This window comes from Heptranchias perlo, chromosome 28 (assembly GCF_035084215.1).
Source record: "Heptranchias perlo isolate sHepPer1 chromosome 28, sHepPer1.hap1, whole genome shotgun sequence".
In the NCBI taxonomy this organism is placed as follows: domain Eukaryota; kingdom Metazoa; phylum Chordata; class Chondrichthyes; order Hexanchiformes; family Hexanchidae; genus Heptranchias; species Heptranchias perlo.
Window position 1 is genome coordinate 26,461,614 of NC_090352.1, and position 13,614 is coordinate 26,475,227.

At 41.0% G+C, this 13,614-nt stretch overlaps 2 protein-coding genes across 3 annotated transcripts in view; one reads left to right on the top strand and one right to left on the bottom strand.

Annotated features, from left to right (window-relative positions):
• LOC137344955 (uncharacterized) overlaps positions 1-13,614 on the bottom strand; it is a 149,283-nt gene that overhangs the window by 34,233 nt on the left and 101,436 nt on the right. The gene's annotated exons all lie outside the window — the stretch shown is intronic.
• blmh (bleomycin hydrolase) overlaps positions 1-13,614 on the top strand; it is an 88,621-nt gene that overhangs the window by 12,022 nt on the left and 62,985 nt on the right. For both annotated transcript variants that reach the window (XR_010968510.1, XM_068008252.1), the window contains exons 5-6: positions 3,938-4,026; positions 5,018-5,110. Coding sequence is in view for 1 of the 2 variants with exons in the window: in XM_068008252.1 (XP_067864353.1) it covers positions 3,938-4,026; positions 5,018-5,110 (182 nt within the window). In the remaining variant the exon portion in view is untranslated. The remainder of the gene's footprint in view (positions 1-3,937; positions 4,027-5,017; positions 5,111-13,614) is intronic.

A 13,614-nucleotide genomic window follows, 5' to 3' on the forward strand; every position in this document is an offset into this window, starting at 1 on the left:
GTACTTTTTCTCAAGTGAGAGTGATGGTTTTTAGTTCCTCCCTCCCCTTTGCCCCTAGATTTCCTACTATTATTGGTATATTATTAGTGTCTTCTACTGTGAAGACAGATACAAAATATCTGTTCAATTCCTCTGCCATTTCCTTGTTTTCCATTATTATTTCCCCAGTCTCATCTCTAAGGGACCAATGTTTACTTTAGCTACCCTCTTCCTTTTTATATACTTGTAGAAGCTTTTACTGTCAGTTTTTATATTTCTTGCTAGTTTACTCTCATAATTTATTTTCTCCCCCTTTATTATTCTTTTAGTCATTCTTTGCTGGTTTTTAAAGTTTTCCCAATCTTCGGGCTTACCAGTAATCTTTGCCATGTTGTATGCTTTTTCTTTTAACCTGATACTTCCTTTACTTCTGTAGTTAGCCATGGTTGGTTCACCCTTTTTGTGGAGTCTTTCCTCCTAACAGGGAAAGTGGCAGAAGACAGAAAAAACATACCAGTGACATTGGTGAACCAAGGGTCTAATGAGAGTGAGGAACTTAAAATAATTAATATTAGTAAAGAAAAAGTACTGGAGAAATTAATGGGACTAAAAGCCAACAAGCCCCCTGGATCTGATGGCCGAAATCCTAGGGTTCTAAAAGAGATGGCTGCAGAGATGGTGGACGCATTGGTTGTGATCTTCCAAAGTTCCCTAGATTCTAGAATGGACCCAGTGGATAGGAACGTAGCAAATGTAATGCTGCTATTCAAGAAAGGAGGTAGATAGAAAACAGGGAACTACAGGCCTGTTAGCCTGACATCAGTCGTTGGGAAAATGCTGGAATCTATTATTAAGGATATGGTAACGGGACACTTAGAAAATCATATGATTAGGCAAAGTCAACATGGTTTTATGAAAGGGAAATCGTGTTTGACAAATTTATTAGTTTATTAGGCTATTGAAGGAAGCCAGGGAGGAAATAGCGGATGCTCTGAGGATCATTTTCCAATCCTCATAGATAAGGGAGGTACCGGAAGACTGCAAACGTAGTACCATTGTTTAAAAAGGGTATGAGGGAAAGGCCGAACAATTATAGGCCGGTCAGTCTTACCTCGGTGGTGGGCAAACTATTAGAATCATTACTGAGAGATAGGATAAACTGTCACTTGGAAAGGCATGGTTTAATTGGGGATAGTCAACATGGATTTGTTCAGGGAAGGTCATGCCTTACAAATCTGATTAAATTCTTTGTGGAAGTGACAAGGAGGATTAATTAGGATAGTGCAGTGGATGTTGTCTACATGGATTTTAGTAAGGCATTTGACAAGGTCCCACATGGCAGACTGGTCAGAAAGGTAAAAGCCCATGGGATACAGGGAAATGTGGCAAATTGGATCCAAAATTAGCTCAGTAACAGGAAACAAAGGGTAAAAGTCGATGGATGTCTTTGCAAATGGAAATCCATTTCCAGTGGTGTGCCACAGGGCTCAGTGTTGGGCCCCTTGCTGTTTGTGGTATATATTAATGATTTGGACTTGAATGTAGGGGGCATGATTGGCAAATTTGCAGACAACACAAAAATTGGCCAAGTAATTGATAGTGAAGAGGATAGCTGTAGACTCCAAGAAGATATCAATGGGTTGGTGGAGTGGGCGGAAAAGTGGCAAATGGAGTTCAACCCGGAGAAGTGTGAGGTAATGCACTTAGAGAGGCCAAACAGTAAAAGGGAATACACAGTAAATGGGAATATATTGAGGGGTAGAGGAAGTGAGAGACCTTGGAGTGCATGTGCACAGGTCCCTGAAGGCGGCAGTACAGGTAGATAAGGTTGTGAAGAAGGCATACGGAATGCTCTCTGTTATTAGCCAAGGGGTCAAAATCCTCGAACTCCCTTCCTAACAGCACTGTGGGAGAACCGTCACCACACGGACTGCAGCGGTTCAAGAAGGCGGCTCACCACCACCTTCTCAAGGGCAATGAGGGATGGGCAATAAATGCTGGCCTCGCCAGCGACGCCCACATCCCGTGAACGAATTAAAAAAAAAGAATACAAAAGCAGGGATGTAATGATAGAACTGTATAAAACGCTGGTAAGGCCACAGCTGGAGTATTGTGCGCAGTTCTGGTCACGACATTACAGGAAGGATGTAATTGCTCTGGAGAGAGTGCAGAGAAGATTTACAAGAATGTTGCCAGGGCTTGAAAATTGCAGCTACGAGGAGAGATTGGATAGGCTGGGATTGTTTTCCTTGGGGCAGAGGAGGCTGAGGGGTAACTTGATTGAGGTGTACAAAATTATGAGGAGCCCAGATAGAGTAGACAGGAAGTATCTGTTTCCCCTAGCAGAGAGTTCAAGAACTGGAGGACATAGATTTAATCTGATTGGCGGAAGGATTAGAGGGGATATGAGGAAAAACCTTTTTACCCAGAGGGTGGTGGGTGTATGGAATTCGCTGCCCGAATTGGTGGTAGAGGCAGGGACCCTCAATTCTTTTAAAAACTACCTGGACCTGCACCTAAAGTGCCGTAAGCAACAGGGCTACGGACCGGGTGCTGGAAGGTGGGATTAGAATGGGCACCTGGTTGTTCTTCGAGCCGGCGCAGACACGATGGGCCGAATGGCCCCCTTCTGTGCTGTATCTTTTCTATGGTTCTATGGAACCAATGGATGTAGTATATTTTGGATTTTCAAAAGGCATTGATAAGGTGCCACACAAAAGATTGTTACACAAGATAAGGGCTTATGAGGTTGGGGGTAATATATTGTCATGGATTGAGGATTGGTTAACGGACAGAAAACAGAGAGTAGGAATAAACGGGTCATTTTCAGGTTGTCAGGTTGTAACTAATGGGGTGCCGCAAGGATCAGTGCTTGGGCCTCAGCTATTTATGATATATATTAATAACTTGGATGAAGGGACCAAGTGTAATGTATCCAAGTTTGCTGACGATACAAGCTAGGTGGGAAAGTAAACTGTGAGGAGGACACAGAGTCTGCAAAGGGACATAAACAGGTTAAGTGACTGGGCAAGAAGGTGGCAGATGGAGTATAATGTGGGGAAATGTGAGGTTATTCACTTTGGTAGGAAGAATAGAAGAACAGAATATTTTTTAAACGGTGAAAAACGATCAAATGTTGATGTTCAGTGGATTTGTGTGTCCTTGTACATGAAGCACAGAAAGTTAACATGCAGGTACAGCAAGCAATTCGGAAGGCAAATGGTGTGTTGGCCTTTACTGCAAGGGGGTTAGAGTACAAGAGTAAGGACAGTTTGGTCTCCTTACCTAAAGAAGGATATACTCGCCTTAGAGATGGTACAACAAAGGTTCACTAGATTTATTCCTGGGATGAGAGGGTTGTCCTATGAGGAGAGATTGAGTAGAATGGGCCTATACTCTATAATTTATAAGAATGAGAGATGATCTCATTTAAACATATAAGATTCTGAGAGGGCTTGACACTGTAGTTGCTGAGAGGCTGTTTCCCCTGGCTGGAGAGTCTCGAACTAGGGGGCATAGTTGCAAGATAAATGGTCGGCCATTTAGGTCTGAGAGGAGAAATTTCTTCACTCAGAAGGTTGTGAATCTTTGGAATTCTCTATCCCAGAGGGCTGTGGATGCTCAGTCATTCAGTATATTGAAGACTGAGATCGATAGACGTTTGGATACTGAGGGTATCAAAGGATATGGGGATGAGGCGGGAAAGTGGAGTTGAGGTCGAAGATCAGCCATGATCTTATTGAATGGTGGAGCAGGCTCGAGGGGTCGTGTGGCCTACTCCTGCTCCTATTTCTTATGTTCTTAAATTTTTAAATTATCGATTTAAATAAGAGACCTCAATTTTTGAGCTTCACTGAGTAAAAGGAGGAAACAAAACTGGTGACAATATAAGGAAGCTTTTTTTTAAAATAAAAAAAAATTTCAGGACGAAAATAAAATCTTTTTCTCTACCTTGTAGAAAAATACGGAATTATGCCGAAGAAGTGTTTTCCTGAATCTCATAGTTCCGAAGCCAGCAAGGCTATGAATGATGTGTTGAATCACAAGGTATGAATAAGTTAAACAACTGTTGAAATGAAATCATTTTGATTTGCCTGTATGTTTCCTAACAATTGTATTCTGAACTGAAGTCTTGGGAAATAATGTAAATGTCAGCCCAATGAAGGCCTACGTGGCTTGTGATCAAGATCAGCAAACCTTTGGAAAATTTCATCCAGCCTATTTACAAACTTAAAATTTTAGTCTGTCACATTACAATGAGTCTTGATCTGAACACAGTGAGGATATTTGGAGGATGGTGTATTTAAAGCTTAGGGAAACAAGAGATAAGTGCTGAGGATCATATCAGATTGACCAAATGGGAAGTCACAAGAAAGGTGAAGGGGTGGAGGGTGGTGTTGGCGGGAAAGAGAGGTTGCAGTTTATAGCTAGATTGACAGTCGGCTGATGAGCTTTATCTTGTTTCCTGTCCAGACATGAGAGGTGCTAGAAAAGCCTACCCAGATAGGGTCAATATTGAAGTATTCGACAGACTTGGGCTTTGTCGAGAGTTAAGAGTTACAATGGGGAGCGAGTGTTTGGCACAAAGGAGTTTGAGAAATTTGCAGGTTAAAAAGTAACTAAAATTGAGCAGTACAAATACAGTCCAAGGGATATGGAGCTAACACTGGTAAATGGAGTTGAGGTACAGATCAGTCAAAATCCTGGAACTCCCTACATAACAGCACTGTGGGAGAGCCTTCACCACACGGTTCAAGAAGGCGGCTCACCACCACCTTCTCAAGGGCAATTAGGGATGGGCAATAAATGCTGGCCTTGCCACCGACACCCACATCCCATGAATGAATAAAAAAAAAGTCATGGTCTAATTGAATGGTGGAGCAGGCTCGAGGGGACGAGTGAACTACTCATGTTCCTGTGATCCCAAATGGACATCAGAAGAAAAGCAGAGATCAAATCTGAATCTTCTTATTTAGTTTGTTAATATTTGTGTTAACTATTGAAATTGCATAATTTTTCTTTCCTTTCTGATGCCTAGTTGCGAGAATATTGTTTGCGTCTAAGAAAGATGGTGAAAAATGGGTCATCTAATGAGGAACTCTCAGCTGAAAAGGATAACATGATTGAGGAGGTGAGCTTTTAATAAATGCTGGTAATTCAATATATTTTAGAATTTGCAACCTTGGAGTGAATTTAGAGCCCTATATCTAATATTACAATTAATGTGACATTGCAGCATTAGGCCTGACATCCTGCCAGCAACATTACACACAATCCAATGTGCTCAATGCTCTACAAGTGACATTCCCTGACAGAAGGCACTGATGTTGACGACATGCTCCAAGAACTGCCCCTCCCACAATCTCATTATCTGTGTGTCCTTTTCCAGAACTCAATGTTGAGAGAGAGTCAGTTACTTACTAATGGTGGCAGAGCTTACCCATACTGCTAAGTAACAGTGGAACTGCTCTGTAATCTATTATGACTATTACACCACTCAAGATGTACATAAATAAACTGTGTATAAACATCAGATATCCTCTAATACCTATGACCTACCTATCTCTTATTTCTGCACCTCTTCACCTGTGCATTTCATCATCTCTGATAAAAAGAACAATAGCAGGTAGGTGTTAGTTAACTATCAGGTGTTGATTATCTAGCATCTGCTGATGTCACTTCCAGCTTTACTTGGGTAATACATCCATTTGGTACATAATTTAAAATGGTGACTTTTCTTGTTCATTTCTTGTACACTGTAATTTTACCTAAGAGCATGGGTAAGCATCACCTTTTATCCTAATGAACTGTAGCTTTCCATTTCATGCCTTCCTATCTACCTTCTACCAAGTTGTCCTGCTGGATCTTTCTCTTGCTGGTTCTCTTTAAAGAAACTTGAAGGGAACCTGCTGATTCCTTCTCGGAAACTGTACAATACAATAGTACAATTTCTTTTGTTGTTTGCACTATTTTTTGTGATCTATTTTGTGCCCAATTTGTTGTGTGCAACTTGGCTTGACTGTATGTACCATCTTATTAGTAATCGATACATAAGCAGAAACATAGGGGGTGAATTGAATAGTGTCGGCCTCCCGATGCAAACTGGGCACAGGGCACGATCCCTGTGCCAGATGGGTAGGGCAGATGTACGCTCAATATTGGGTATCAAAGTACACTTCCCAATTTCCTCCCATTTGTGGGGGTGGGGGGGGGGGAATATCCATTCTATCCTAACAAATTACTTCATGCTTCTTTCTCTATTGTAGAGAGTTCATAAAAATTCTCACTATAATATCCATTTTGTATGATTCCAAAGGTAGGGTAGATCCAGGGTAATGCTTACTCACTTATTCACATTGGAACCATTTGATAAACGGAAACTTAATTGTGCTTGACCTAATATAGAATTTTCTTATACATAAAAGGGAATTAGGGGTTACGGGGAGCGGGCAGGAAATTGGACACGAATTTAGATTTGAGGTTAGGATCAGATCAGCCATGATCTTATTAAATGGCGGAGCAGGCTCAAAGGGCCAATTGGCCTACTCCTGCTCCTATTTCTTATGTTCTAATAATGATCTGAAGTCATAACCATTCTTACTTTACCAGAACATGACTGCAGGATCAATGTATTAACAGTTTCAGGCAGAAGGCCGTGGATCTATCTAGCCCACCTACCCATGGTATTTCCTCAGTGCATTTCTTATAACCTTGAATTACATTTTTTGACAAAGACCTGTCTAGTTCCTTCTTGAAACCCATTAAAGTTTCTTGTTTCACCACCCATCTGTTCCACACATTTACCACCCTTTTAGTTTTTTTAAAAAAAAGTTGCTCCTACATTTCCTATTTTCTTTTGTTTTCCTTATGAATGTCGCAAAATTGAGCTGATTTCTTACTGAATTTATTGGCTGTGAAAAATGCAAAAATAATTCTCGGAGATTACTAATGGGAACCGTACCAGGTTGAAAGAAGTGTTATTTTGGGGGAAGTGTGTACTTTCTTGCTTTCTTATATCCCTACTCTCCTTGGATCTTTTTGCAAATTATATTGCACAGTTCAAGTCAGCCCAAAGTGGTGTTGGCTTCGTGTCGACACAAACTGCAGTGTAATCCAAGTGTGAAATCACCCAGCACAGAGTTGACTGAGGATGCATAACTGTTGCAGTACTGGATATGAATTTAGAGCACAGTGAGCCAAGAACGTAAACACAATCTGGTGATAAATTTGAGTAGACTGTAAGTATCAGAATAAAACTAGAGTTGGTTCCAATTAAGGTCACGTTATTTCTTCTGTACAGACTTGATTTTATGAAACAATCTGTACTCTATTAATCCGGTAGCTCGGTAGTGATCACTGTTTTTCCTGCTGTAGTTTTCAGAACTAACCAGTAGGTGGCAGAGTGAGATAAATTAATGTGCTCACTGATGTACACTATTACAGACAGTGTACAAACATAGAATGAAAATCTAAATGTGAGACTTCTTGTAGGAATGGGGGGAAATTTTCTGTAATGATTAACCCTCTTTCCTCACTTGTACATCAAGGGATGTGGAGCTAAGGCAGGTAAATGGAGTTGAGGAACAGATCAGCCATGATCTCATTGATTGGTGGAGTAAGCTCAAGGGGCTGAATGGCCATCTCCTGTTCCTACATCTACATTTTTAACTCCTAGCAGTTCTCTTCAGCCTGATGTTTCAAGTCTTGGCGTTACTCGCTGTACTTTCTGCATCTTACAAAGCAATTAAGGTCCATCAGGATGAGTGAAAAAAGAATATCAGCCTTCCTGCAGTCACAGTGACCCCTGAAATAACCTGGAATCATGGTGGAGTGCTAAAAAAGAATGGTTATGAACTTCAAAGCAATATTGGACATGTTTGTGAGTGCAATGGTACAGTTTCATGGCCTGCCATGTGTAGCAAAGACTGACTGAAGTCAGCTCGTATCAGTGCATCAACTGAGGTTTATTGGTCCAGGTCAATTCCGCTGAATGAAATGTGTATATCATGGTCGTACTCCACATAAGCATTATTCTCTCCTCCCTTCCATATATCTTTCAGATTGAGTTCCAAGTGCTGTTAGTAGTAAACACTGCAGGCTGTCTTGTTACTTTACCGGTCCTGAGACTACCCATTACATGGGCGCATCACTATTTAGAAAAGTCAGACAGCCTTGACCATCAGCTAGTTCTCCTCTAGTGGTTTCATGGAGCAACATTAGCACCAAGGGACCTTGTGTGCCACAATACTGCTGTTTTCAGTTGAAGTTGCATCATCCAGTAGAAGTTCTGTGGGGAAGGTAAAGGGAAAAAATTGTGGGGGGGAGTAAAATTTCATCTTGGTCAAGAAATACAACGCCACAATGTGATTTGTGGGATATGGTCGCCTGATGGTTACAGTACTGGGCTAGCAACTCAAAGACCACAAGTTCCGATCCCACCATCGCAAGATGTGAAATTGAATTCAATACATCTGATAATTTGTGAACTTTGAAAGCTGCTGGATTGTCACAAAAATTCAACTGAATAACTAATAGCTGGTTTGACCTAAATGTGACTCCAGTCCTGCACTCCATGGGGGACTCTTGATGCTCTCCGAAGTGGCCTAGTAAGCTTTCAGTTGTAAAACAAGCTCACCGCCCTACAGGGGCATCTAGGAATGTCACCCGCATCCCATGAACAAATAAGGTAAAAGAAAAACAGATTAACGCTATAATAACTATTAGTTAAGTATTTTGTGCGTTACCCAGAGACTGGTGGCGAATATATTTATAGCGATTGCATTGGTGTGTGCAATTAGTAAATGGCAAATTACAAAAATAAAACTTTAACCTGACCTAGAATTTCAAAGTGACAATGATTGAGTTCCACCTCTTCTATGTCCTGAGGAGAATGGAAGAAATCTGATGTGGTCCATTTGAAGCCGAGTACTGTTCTATTATGGTTTAAATTTAGTACCCAAAAAAAACCAGATGGTGCTCGGTTTGTTGAAATTCTTAGAATTTTTCTGCTGCATAAAATGCATAGTGAAATTAAGCTGCAAACAGTAGCACAGACCCATAGGTTACAGCTTCTTGGCATCAGGTTACTCCATGCGTTCACCTCACACTTCCTGGCCAATTCATTGTATGTGGGAAAACAATTTTTATGGCTAAACACTTTAGTACAATTTAAGGTGTAATATGATAACATTTTGGGGTTATGAAACAACAGCTTTGGTCTTGGAGCCTGATTTGGAATCCAGCTTAGATGGATGGGATGAAAGACTTCTTTTATATAATAGCTCTTAAAAACCCCAAGACGAAAGTGCTTTGAGAGGGAAATCCAGCATAAAGCCGCCCATAATTTGATACTAATTGGACAAGTTAATTCAGAGAGGTTTATAAAGATGGCGAGTGTGTGAAATGATTAATGTAGTAGGCATGCTCCTGATAATCTGACATCATGAAAGGAATTTCAGCATGAGGAATATTCCTTCACACAGAATCAAAGTAGTTTTTTCCACTTTCAACTGATGGGCATTTAACAATTAGGGATGTGTACAGAGCCAAAACATTTCATTGTATTTTTGGAATAAACCTGAAAAATTATAACTTTTCACCTTTTTTTAACATTGCAGAAATGCTACTGTGGCCCTCAAAAGATTAAAATACATTGATGGTAGAGTGCTTTGATACTGGCACTGAGTGTTATGGTTTGGGCTTTTTCTAACAGCATCTCCTTGTGCAGATTGGCCAGTTACTGTAAGCAGACCATGTCTCTTAACACTAAAATCTGCATCTCTTATCCTCTGCCATAAGGAGTTAGTGCAGCTCAGGCCCAACACTTGGCTCTGATCACTCTCAATTGACTACTGGAGTTCACCGTGAAAAATTTCGCTCGCATGCATCCACCCACTTCATACAGGCTAAAATCTACTGATCAAGTTTAATCAGCTAGATGATTCACAGATGCAAAGATATAGACAAAACACTACATAACACGAGTAGTAATTTTCAATGCGTACATGTCTTTAAGAATCTGTGGTTCTTTATGCTCCTCTGACGAACTCTTGAAATGACAGTCCCAAGTAACATGTAAATAATTTACTTACAGAATTCTGTGCACTCTGTATCTCATGCTAGAATGACTGACCCCTGAAAGATTCCTGTGTTTTAAGGAAACTTCCCCCTTTTGAGGTTAAAAGCAATTTCTTTTAAGATTGACCTTGGCAAACAAAGAGTCTTAGCAATGTAAGATCTTGGTGGAAATGCAATAATGGCCTGAGTTAGTCTCCTCTCTCGCCTGCAGTTTTTAGGCACCTCAACCAGAATACTTACACATGATAAAAATTGGAAATTACATTAAGGCCATTGTAAAAGCAGCTAGAGGGGATGCTAGTGCCTGTCTTCCACATCGAGCACAACCCCAGTATAAACTTACCGCATTTGCTAAGACTAGACACCAAGAAGACTTGTTTTTACTGCTATTACACCCAGAGGAATGTATATACAATACTGCAGTCTGTTAATAAACCTCAAGCTTCCTGTGAGCAAATCAGAAACTGATTTGACCAGAAACGTAACTGGACCAGCCACATAAATACTGTGGCTACAAGAGCAGGTCAGAGGCTGGGTACTCTGCGGCGAGTGACTCACCTCCTGACTCCTCAAAGCCTTTCCACCATCTACAAAGCACAAGTCAGGAGTGTGATGGAATACTCTCCACTTGCCTGGATGAGTACAGCTCCAACAACACTCAAGAAGCTCGACACCATCCAGGACAAAGCAGCCCGCTTGATTGGCACCCCATCCATCACCCTAAACATTCACTCCCTCTACCACCGGCGCACTGTGGCTGCAGTGTACCATCCACAGGATGCACTGCAGCAACTCACCAAGGCTTCTTCGACAGCACCTTCCAAACCCGCGACTTCTACCACCTAGAAGGACAAGGGCAGCAGGTACATGGGCACAACACCACCTGCACGTTCCCCTCCAAGTCACACACCATCCCGACTTGGAAATATATCGCTGTTCCTTCATCGTCACTGGGTCAAAATCCAGGAACTCCCTATCTAACAACACGGTGGGAGAACCTTCACCACACGGACTGCAGCGGTTCAAGGCGGCGGCTCACCACCACCTTCTCGAGGGCAATTAGGGATGGGCAATAAATGCTGGCCTTGCCAGTGACGCCCATATCCCATGAACGAATTTTTAAAAAATCATTAACTATGACAGGATTCAAAATCTTAACAATGCTGAGGACAATTTATTACTTCATGAGGAGAGTTAGCTAATTATGTGAATTTTGTGTTTGGGCCCCTTTTAAAACACAAATAACCAATCTGCTGAATGCTGCTAGGATTTTCTTCATGTATTTGCAATAGGTAGAACAAATTTCCCGATTTATGCCTGCTTAATGAAGGATACTATTATGAAAAGAAAGTTGTCTGAAGACTAGGTTAATAGTCCCCTTTTGAGTGAAACAATGATGGTATTCAATAAACCTGAGCAGTATATATGTATATGAAATATGGACTACAGTTAGGAAAGTTTGGAGTTTTATGTTGTCTGCTTTATTTTATATTATCTGCTTTTATCAAGAGAAGTATTAATAAATCATGGAATGTTCTGGGGAAAAAAAACTACAATTCCACAATGCTTAGAGGCAGCCATCAAACTGTCAAGATGATATCACTTGGCATTGGCCAAAGAGGGAGTGTGCTAAAGTGAGTTTGCTGGTTATTAGTGCTTGATGGTGGTCATGAACTTTATCTAGTTATATTCTATTTTAGTGGTCATTCAAATGGTTGTAGATTAAACCTTTTCTTGTTGTTGTTTGGGTCCCTTGTGCAAAGCCCAGGAGTTTCTTTCTGTGCCCCTCCCCCCAATACTATTAATGCTTCAGAATACTTAGTGACAGTTACAGTGAGAGTTCCCATGGGTCCAGCTATGTGCTTGCTGATGGTGAAAAGGAGCATACAACCAATTTATTTTTAACTGCTTATGAAACGCATTTGTGAATGGATTGTTATTGTTATCCAACTTTCGGATGAGGCGTTAAACTGAGGACCTGTCCGCCCGCTTGGGTGGATGTAAAAAATCCCCATGGCATTATTTGAAGAAGAACAGAGGAGTTCTCCCTGGTGTCCTAGCCAATATTTATTCTTCAACCAACATCACTAAAACAGATTATCTGGTAATTATCGCATTGCTGTTGGTGGGACCTTGCTGTGTGTAATTTAGCTACTGTGTTTCCTATAATACAACAGTGACTATATTTGGAAAGCACTTCATTGGCTGTAAAGTGCTTTGGGACATCCTGAGGTTGCGAAAGGCTTTATATAAATGCAAGTCTTTCTTTATGTTGCATGTATGTGACGTAACAAATGGTATCATTTTAAGAAGGAAACAACCTCTCCCAGCCAATACTGCTGCTTCAGTAAGTTTGATCCATTGTAGGAAGGCTAATTCTTTTGGAGTATTGAATTACATTAAAATTACGAGGCGGTTTCCCCTTATTATCCAACATCTCCTCACTTTTAAGAAAAAAACTAATAAGTTGCCCACGGTCAGTTGCTGAATCTGTTTGTTTACAAGATGGCAACAGAGTTGGGAGACACTTCAAAACTTGCTCCATAGCACCATCTACAGGCCAGGGCCTGCAGCTACATTGTGACAGGTAACTTTATTTACAGAATTTCCCATTGTAAATGTTCACATAGGCAGATTAAATTATGATTATAAGATTGTGACCAACTATTATGACAACTGAGTAGGCAAATACACAAAATTTCTGTGTGTGTGTGCTCAAAACTACCGTAACTTGGCTCAGAGCAAAAGCAAGTGGTGCAGTCCTCCGTGAAAACATTCATTCCAATTCTACAAACGGATACCGGCAAAGCTGCTTGTATCCAGAGTAGATTTTTCTTTTGTGTCATTAAATCATTCAAGATGCTATGTTGGGATGAGGGAGGATCTATATGCCTCCACGGGAGGTTGTTCTAAATGGGCCGAATGGTCTTCCACAACTGCTCTTTACCCCCCACAAGATCACAAATGATGAAGAAAGGAAAAAAAGAATTTGCATTTATTCAGCGCCTTTAACTCCGTCGGGATGTCCCAAAGCGCTTTACAGCGAAAGAGTACTTTTTGAAGTGTAGTTATTGTCATGTAGGAAATGCAGCAGCCAATTTGCACACAGCAAGGTCCCACAAACAGCAATGTGATGACCAGATCATCTGTTTTAGGTGTTGATTGAGTGATAAATATTGGCCAGGACACCGAGGAGTCCCCTGCTCTTTTGAATAGTCCACCTGAGAGGACAGACTTGGTTTAATGTCTTATCCAAGAGACGGCACCTCCGACAGTGCAGCACTCCCTCAGTACTGCACTGAAATGCCAGCCTACATTATGTGCTCACGTCTCTGGCGTGGGGGTTGAATCTACAGCCTTATGTCTTCGAGGTGAGAGTGCCACCACTGAGCCATGGCTGACACATGGTTAAAAAAAATCTGTTGTACTTTTTTATTATTTTCCATGTAGAATTCATGCATAGCTTAATTAGCAAGTAACTGCTAGTAGGAAAGTATTACAGCAATGCGACTACAAGCTGCTAGCAATTTACTGGTGGTCGGGGTTAATTGACCATTT